General features: G+C 31.9%; 1 protein-coding gene across 1 annotated transcript; it reads left to right on the plus strand.

Annotated features, from left to right (window-relative positions):
• The first annotated feature begins 6,324 nt into the window (after positions 1–6,324).
• LOC107419063 (UDP-glycosyltransferase 89B2) lies at positions 6,325–7,251 on the plus strand. Its single transcript, XM_016027784.3, has one exon. It carries the CDS (start codon positions 6,325–6,327, stop codon positions 7,249–7,251), a length of 927 nt encoding a protein of 308 aa, XP_015883270.3.
• Positions 7,252–9,129: the final 1,878 nt, after the last annotated feature.

The following is a 9,129-nucleotide window of genomic DNA, read 5'->3' on the forward strand; positions in this document are numbered from 1 at the left end:
CAAAAAAGTCTTGGTGAAAGGAGCTTATTTTTATCTTGGAAATGATTTTGATATAGACCTTTGGAAAGACCCTATGGTCCCCTCAATTACAAACTTCACTTTAGTTGCGAGAATAGATATTTATACCAATCTTTGGAGAAGAGTTGCCGATGTAAGTGATTTGGAAAGAGATGAGTGGAATTTTGATCTAGTTAGAGATCTTTTCGAAGACTAATTTGCTAATGAGATTTTGAAAATGGTCTGGCCTTCAGGATAATTTATTGTGGATTAACAACTACTCTAGCTCCTTTTCTGTATGTAATGCCTATTTTCTACATCATATGGGTCTTTCCTCTGGGGAAACATTTTGGAGGGAGTTATGGGGTTTGCAAATCCATGAAAGATTAAAAGTGTTTCTGTGGATAGTTTGTGCTTAAGTGCTATCTATAAATGAAGTTCTCTATAATAAGATTAGGAGTGGGGATTGTTCTGTATGGAGGGGAGTGTGACACACTCTTCCATCTTTTCAAGGAGTGTCAAGTGAAAATGATTGATTTTGCCAATAAAATGAATTTCAATTTGGGTAGATGGTATGTCTCAAACTTTAAAGAGTTGATTAATTTTTGTGTGTTGAGTAGAGGATCCCATGTTCAGGATATCAAGTTTGAAATTGTGGTTTTAATAACTCTTTTCTATTGTGTTTGGAATCCAAGAAACAAGACAATTCATGAGGGCAATTGGTACCTTTTGAATGTTATTGCTCTTTTTGAAAGATTGGTGAAAGACTTTTTAATTGATAAAGAAGATTGTAAGGAGTTGGATGATACGAACTTAGGATGACCTATGCCTAAACCGTATTATATTAGCCTAGATCTAATTATGTTCAAGTTCTAATAGTCATCTTGACCCCTAACCAACCTGTGATTAGAAACCTTGGTATAATAAAGATGCCACAATAGGTGATGAATTTCCTATTGATAAGTCAAACTAAAATACTCATTCACTAATGGTGTTTTAAGTGTTCAAAGAGAAGAAAGAGAATTCAATCGCACAAATAATTTTCTGTATGAATAAGGTACTGTCTATTATTGATAAAACAAGCCTTTAAATAGGCTGGAAAAGTTACAAAATAAAACCGTAATTAACAAGGTAAAACCAGCCACCAAAGAACAGGAAACCTAGCTTGGCCGAAATTCACCTCCTTTCCTAATTTAATTTGGATTAATTAATTTTTTTATTTTGAATTAGGAAGTAATTAATTTGCAATGAAAATAATAAAATAATAACTTTCCTAAGTTGATTTGTCCAGAAAATGAATAAATAGAAACCAAATAAAAGACTAATTTTCTAAAACAAAAAGTCAAAATCAAATTAGGAAACTAGTTGACTAGTTTGACTACTAAGGTATCTTTGACCAATCTCCAGCTTGTTTGGGCTCTAAATCAGCTTCCATATTCCATGTAGATGCCAAATATGATTAATAATAATTCCCACACGTTGCTCCTTGATTGGAATAAGTCAAACAAGAAGAAAAGTCAAAACCAGCGGCTAAACAACACATTTTCGACCAAATTGAGATGCTGTCTGTACAAGTCCTTTTTAGATGCTTTTGATTCTACCTTGGCTAGTTTCCATGTCCTCTTAATGATATTAATTGAGTTCATGAAGTGTTGGAACCATTCCTTGATGCCCAAAGTCCAAATTTGCACGAAAACAGCTATCTGGATCCGTATCGACTTCCACCACTCGAATGCTTAGAATGGTTTTGTATCTTTAGTATGGTCAAGCTCTTTTGAGAATTAATTACTCCACATATAAATGCTTCCAAGTTGTCCTTAAACCTCTTGGCTTGAGCTCTAGTAGTCGGTCTGGTCTTCATCCGTATCTAGTCAGCAACCCAGCTGGTTGTCGGTTGAGCAGGCTCGGACGGATTCTCATCATTGGAGCTACTTGTTGGAGCTGAAATACGATGGTTTCCTCCAGCTAAAGTATGGTGGAAAGTGAATGTTGATGTTGCGTCTAAGAAAGGGCAAATAGCTGGTTCTATAATGGTTTGTGACTTTTTGGGAAAATATATTTATATTGCTTCGCGGACTTTTCAGTGTGACTTCCCTCACTCTGCTGAAATCAAAGCCGGCTTAGGCTTCATAGGTTGCTGTTCAACAGAACTAGAATCATCTCCAATGGTCATCAGATGCTCAATTAGCACTTAATGAAATCAAAGAAGATATGACTAAGTGGATGGACCAAGAGACCAGACATTCTTCTCATCTGTGCAAGATTGGCTAAAGCTAGCTGGACTCTCAATTGGATTCCTCGTCAATCAAATAGGCTTGCTAACCAAGTGGCTAAATATTCTCTTAATAATGGTTATATTTTCTCTTTTGATTTATCTAATATGGCTTCCCGGTTTTTTGAGCTTATATGATGCTGATGTTAAAGGGTGAGGTGTTGTTTTTTTTTTTTTTTTTTTCCCCCCTCTGGGGCTTTTTTGCTAATGCACATTCTATTACCAAAAAATAATAATAAAAATTAAAAAACTTACATCTTCATATTTAATTGATAAAAGAGGGGATCTAAAATGTCTGCCATATTATATAAAAAAGTGATTGTTGTATTTGATCCCTTTTTATTATGGTATAGAGTATCCGGGAAAGATTCAGAGGTGATCTGTTAGAAGTTGCTACCAAGCAATATGAAAAGGGAAAAATAAAAGAAATGTGAAATATTGTGAATGGAATTTGGAGGAACGGCACGGTGAATGGTGAAATATTAATTATAACGAAGTTTATTCACAGTAATATAATGCAGATGGTAATAACCAGGGAAGAAAAAGTTGGCAAAACCATCGATATTTCGGCGATATTATCGGGTTTTGGCCACCGGCGATACTGACAGAGGGGGGGAAGAAATATCTATCAGAGGTGTCGGAGAAATTTTGGTGTTGTCGTAAAATATCTTCAGCATCATCTGAAATCGGTGGAAATCACATGTTGCCGGTGGATTATTGTGGAAACACGATGAAGATATCAGTTATCAATGGAAATTTGATGGACATCTCGGCCTTCTCTTTCTCATCTCTTTCAGTGAAGATCTGCAACTGGGTCAGATTTACTTTCTCATTCCAATTTCTCAGTCAAAGGCACCATTTTCTCTGCAAGATTTGTGTTCTCTAGCAACCAAAGCCAGCACAACTCTTTCCCAAGCCAAGAAGAGATTTGAGAGGAACTTTACCAGTAAACGGTTTTAGTCAAAGCCGCCGCTTCCTGATCTCTGATAATCTTGTTGGATCTTGTTCCACCGGGCAACCTGAGATGCAATTCGGTTTCTTCCTGATCTCTGATGTCTGAGAGGCAATTAGTGCTTCACATCCTCCACATCCATCGTTGATTGCCCCTAATTAATTTCCCCTTTCGTTTTCGAATTTCAACCTTTCTGTTTTTATATTTTTTATTTAATTTTTTTTTTTTTGGGGAGTTTTGTTTTGGTTTTGTCGTGGTCGGTGAAGAAGGATGCAACGAAAATAAGAAAAAAGGGAAGTATAGAAAAGAGTAGGGAAAAAAAAAGTGAGAGGTTTTGGAAGAGGACCAAATGGTCCGAATGTGTGAAGTCTTAATTGCATGACAAGTGGTGTCCATACTATTTTGTATTCTTGCTATCTTTTTTTTTTCTTTTAAAAAAAAATAATCAAGGTTGGATAGTTCTGTAGAAATTGTAGAACTAATACTCTGTTTTATTTTTTAAAAGATAATAATAATTAATAAACTCTGTTTTATTAAACTGACAAATTAAGACAGTTCATGAGTTGTAAAAATTTTGAAGTTTTGTCCCCTATGGCTTTGCTACAATTAATGAAAGAGCATTAAAATCTGGATCATTGTTCAATGAATTTGAAACATTAAAACAAATTTTTTTTTATTGATAAGGAATTATTAATTATATTTGAAAATTTTATGTATTTTAATATTATTTATTAAATTTTCTATATTTGAGTACTAGCAAATATTGTATTTTTTTTACTTACGATAATTTTTAATATTTATGGACCATATTATTATTTTTCTATTCTAATTATTGTATTTTTTACAATATTAATTATCTCATATGTAAAAAATTATATTTTAAATTAAATATTTATAATTTTTGTAATTTTATCGATATTTCTATAAAATCATACTTTTGATATTTTTGTTGAATATCGATATTTTCATCATTGAGAATAACGTCTACTCAATCTCTTGACCAAAATAGGCAATAACTACTGAATTTAGATCATTCCTGTTTGTTGAAAAAAAAAAAATATATATAATGAAATAATACTGATTTTTGAAATGCAAAGAGATAGGGACATGTTTGGAAATGTCATGAGCACCAAGAGATATGAAAATAAAAACTAGATTTCTTAACCTTTTTTTTTTTTTCTTTTGAATGGCTTAATAACCTGTCAAAAAAAAAAGTAAAATAAAACAAAATAAACAAAAAAGACAAAAAAAGGACTAGAGTTATTAAATATGAAGATATATATATATATAGTCATTTTTATAGTGTACATGTCTGTACGTTTTTATCATCGGATTTTATATTGATAATAATTTTTTAAAAAAATTATCGTTAATAATGTTACACAAAAATAAATATTACAATGATTTTTTCAAAAATAATTGTCAATATTAAAATCCGTATCACAACATGATACGAACTGTACTGTAAAATTAATATATATATGTATATATATATATATATATAGAAAAACTGTACGATTGTGCAATTCAAAATAGACCCAACCCCCACATGGATAAGAATAATGCGATGTTTACCATATCAAGCAGTGCTCCAAGAGTCCCGTCGCTGGAAAAAAACACACTTTGAGCAAAGCTTAGAAGAAGATTATTAATGGTATATTGACCCCGGATAATAGACGCTTATATCATTTTCTTTTTTCTTTTTTTCTTTTTTTTATTTTTAAAATTCAACTTTAAAAAAAGAAAAAAAGAAAAAGAAAAGAGCTAAGAAGAAATTTATTAGAAATTTAAAAAAAAAAGAAAAAAGAAAAATTAGTATAAAAAAATATTGACTCTTAGGCATCTCATTGCATGGTCCACCTGTTCAAAAGGGGGGAAAAATAAATTATAAATATTAAGATGCACATTTACATAAAAAAAAAAGTAAACTGGAATTTGATAAAAAAAAAAAATAGATAAAAGTCAGTTAATCCATGGTTATATCTAAATTCTATAATGTAGACATTATTAACTAATTATCGGTTTAAAGCATATATGAATTTAAAATTTTTTTAAAAAAAAAATTAAAAAGTTTGAAGTTTTTATAAATATATTATAAATAAATATTTATTAATTTTTTTTTTGAAAATTTAAAATTTACGAAATTTTAATGAATTTATTATAAATATCTATTCACTAATTTATATTAATGATGTATATTTTGACTTTCAAAACATAAATTATTTTATTTATTTAGTGGTTTTATGTAATTAAAATAATAATAAAAATAAAAAAAAAAACACTTTATTAGGCCTATATTTGGTCTGAACAGTCTATGACACATAAACCTTGAAGTTTGACCTTGTCATTTTGCCACACTGTACACCATTTAAAATTTAAAACCTTCGTAGTGTGGATCGTGTACAATTTTTTGCATTTCTATGTGTGTTTTCAAAACCAATCATAAAATAACTAATATGACAGTATTTATTTAGTACTATCAGGTCTATTCCCCCATATACTGAAGGCTTCCCTAGTAAATTTTGAAATACACACATTCACAATTAGCAGGGCCATCTCAACTACCTATTACCCGAAAAAGGATAATATATCTGGCAATTTATTTAAAAAAATAAAAGAGAAAAAAAAAAAAAAAAAAAAAAAAAAACACCGTCTTACTCCTTATACATGCTAAATTAGGTACGGCATGACAGGCATATATGATCCGCAGTTAATAAAATTTCAAAACCTCAATTATGAAATAGAAGTAATAGCATAACCAAAAAAACTAGTACGCCCTCATGCCTCTCTCCTTCATGTACCGTGTATTTTTTTTTTTTTTTAATAGACTGTAATTAATGTTTGAGTTTATAGATACACTTTCCGTATATCTTTGGTAATCCTATCTATAATACATTGTAATTATTGATAAGCCATGCATTTTTAAAAAGAAGAAATGACGAGGATAAAAGAAAACCAACAAAATCTCTATATCGATCGGCCTTCCAAAAAATAGACCTTATATATAGGACTCTCTACTAGTATGCTTCCTACTATGTTAAACTAAAGTCTCCGAGAGACTAAGTTTGCAGGCATATAGAATTCAGATTTTATCACATCTACCATGTCAACCTCCTCTGACTCCTCCGCCACCTTTAAAGAGACTCATATTTTGGTTTATGGTCAATTTAGTTCAAGCCACTTCAAGCCAATCCTAGACCTCACCTATCGGCTACTCACCCGTGGCCTCAGGGTCACCGTGGCTGTGACCACCAACAATCTTCATCTCCTCCAACCACTCGTCTCCACCTATCCATCTTCTCTCCAAACTTTTCCCCTCGTTTACGCCGAAAATACTGACCCCTCCCGAGACTGGCTATTCGCCAATGCTTGCACCACGTACGAGCTTCACTCGCCCGTGCTCCTTCAGTTTTTCCAAACCCATCCATCACCGCCCGTTGCCATTATTTCTGATTTCTTCCTCGGCTGGACTTACGAACTTGCTTCCAAGCTCGGCGTTCCGCGACTACTTTTCTCGCCGTCACCTGCTTGTGCTTTATCGGTTTACTATTCTCTGTGGCGTCACCTGCCAAAGAAGGAAGATGCCAACGACGCCGTTTCTTTTCCGAGTGTACCGAATTCTCCATCGTTTCCATTTCGCCAACTTCCTCCTTACTACCTAGCTTACAAGGACGGAGACGCTGATTCCGAGTTCTATAGAAACTGTGAGTTGGGGAACATGGCGAGTTGGGGAGTTGTGTTCAACTCGTTCGCTGAGTTGGAAGGTGTATACATCGACCGCATCGAGGAAGAACATGGCGTTGGTCGTGTTTGGGCGGTGGGACCCTTGCATCAAGGAACCGAATCAGTGACAACGACGTCAGTTGAAAGCGGCGGGTCAAAGCATGGGCTGCTGACGTGGCCTGACCAACGTCCAAACGGTTCCGTCATTTTCGTGTCGTTTGGGAGTTGGGTGACGCTTCTTGATGAGCAAATCAAGGAATTGGCTTTGGCGTGTCAATGGGGTCCGCGTAGGACACGTGGGAGGTGAATGCGAGGTGATGCCGGAGGGGTTCCAGGATCGTGTGGGTGACAGAGGTTTAGTAATCAAGGGGTGGGTCCCCCAGGTCAAGATCTTAAGACATCAAGCGGTGGGACCGTTCTTGACTCACTGCGGATAGAGCTCGGTGATGGAAGCTGTAACTGCCGTGGTGTTGATGCTGACGTGGCCTGTGAGTGCTGATCAGTTTATCAACGCGAAGCTATTGGTTGAAGAATTAGGTGTAGCGGTTCGATTGTGTGAACGGACACAGGTAATTCCTCAACCCGATAAGATGGCTCGTATACTGGTGGAAGCGTTAGATATGAGTCGGCCTGAGAGGGCACGAGCCAAGCGGCTAAGTGACGCAGCTTTGCGGGCCATCGAAAATGGAAGCTCGAAGAAAGATTTGGATGATTTGGTTGGGCACTTGAATAAACTTAAAAAGTGAATGGAAACCTGTTTTACACATCAATGAAATTTCCTTTTTTTTTTAAAAATAATTTCTTTTGTATTGGCCTTTGGTCTATCGTATAATTTCAGAATATAGGAGGGAGATACGAAAAAAATATATATAAAGAAAATGTTATAACTTCTTTATTTGAAATTTTATGTTATACAATTTTTCAAAAAAGAATATTGCAATTTTATTTTATGTATATATATATATATTTGTATGTACTAATTTATTTATTTTATATTTATGTTGGAGATTAAAATGATAGAATATAGTTTTTAAAGGGATGTAGCTGTACATATATTTTTTTCTTTTTCTTTTTTCTTTCTCCTTTTATGTAATTTCAAATAATAAATGCAATGTAATTAAAAGAAAAATCTTAAAAGAAGGTATTTATGAGAACATACTCCAGTACCAAAGTATTTAAACAAAATACTTTTCGAATATTCTTTCTAATAAATTATAATTTTATTGTGGTGGCTTTCAACCTAACCGCACATTTCACGGTGTAGTCATTTTTTTTTTCTTTTTTTTTCTTTTTTTTTTTTCTGATTATTTTCCCTCCTAAATTTCATTTTAGTTTGCCCTTTTTAGGCCCTTACCAATTTTGTTTTTCAAAAACGGCTCCTATGAGGGCTAAATGCAATTTTGATTTAGTTTACCTAACATTTATATATTCTTGCAATAAAAAAAAAGGTTTTTTTTTCCCAAAAATAATTTAAATTTTAAAAATATATATTATTAATAAAATTCAAAAAATTAATTATACGTTTGGTATAGAACCTTTTTGTTTTGTTTGTCATAATCAAAGTCTAAAATATCAATATTAATAGAAATATTTAAAGTTCAAAATATAAAAAATAACTATAAAAATATTGAAAATTATAAAGTATCACTAAAATTGATGAAAATTTATTTAAAAAATTTAAAAGTTTCATTAAAATTTTAGGATTAGCTTATTTAATAAATTAATTATCAAATTCTTATAAAACTTGCAAAAATATTGAATGAGTTTTATATTTCTCTTATTCAATAATGTATAGTAAGCACTAATGGTTATACTTGTATTATTATCAATAAAATATAAGCAAAAAGTACATATTTAATAAAAATATTTATTAGTTAAAAAATATAAAATAATTATTAATTATATTATATATCATAAACTATCATTGCAATATATTATAAAATTCTTAGGTGGTTGAAAATTATTGATCACTTCTTATTTTTATTTTAATATGTGAAATATAAAAAATAATTATCAAAAATTTTATCTACTTGATAATTTTGCATATAATTATTAATATACCAACCATGTGGATTTTGCATTAAATGTGACTATCTTTATTAATAATTATTATATGATATTGGTTGATTATATATAAATTTATTATGTTTTGATTTTTCAGTTTAAAAAAATACCTATGAGTTAT

This window comes from Ziziphus jujuba, chromosome 2, assembly GCF_031755915.1.
Source record: "Ziziphus jujuba cultivar Dongzao chromosome 2, ASM3175591v1".
NCBI classification, from domain to species: domain Eukaryota; kingdom Viridiplantae; phylum Streptophyta; class Magnoliopsida; order Rosales; family Rhamnaceae; genus Ziziphus; species Ziziphus jujuba.

Coding starts and splice junctions, on each gene's coding strand:
- LOC107419063 (XM_016027784.3), top strand. CDS start 6,325: ATGTCAACCTCCTCTGACTCCTCCGCCACCTTTAAAGAGACTCATATT.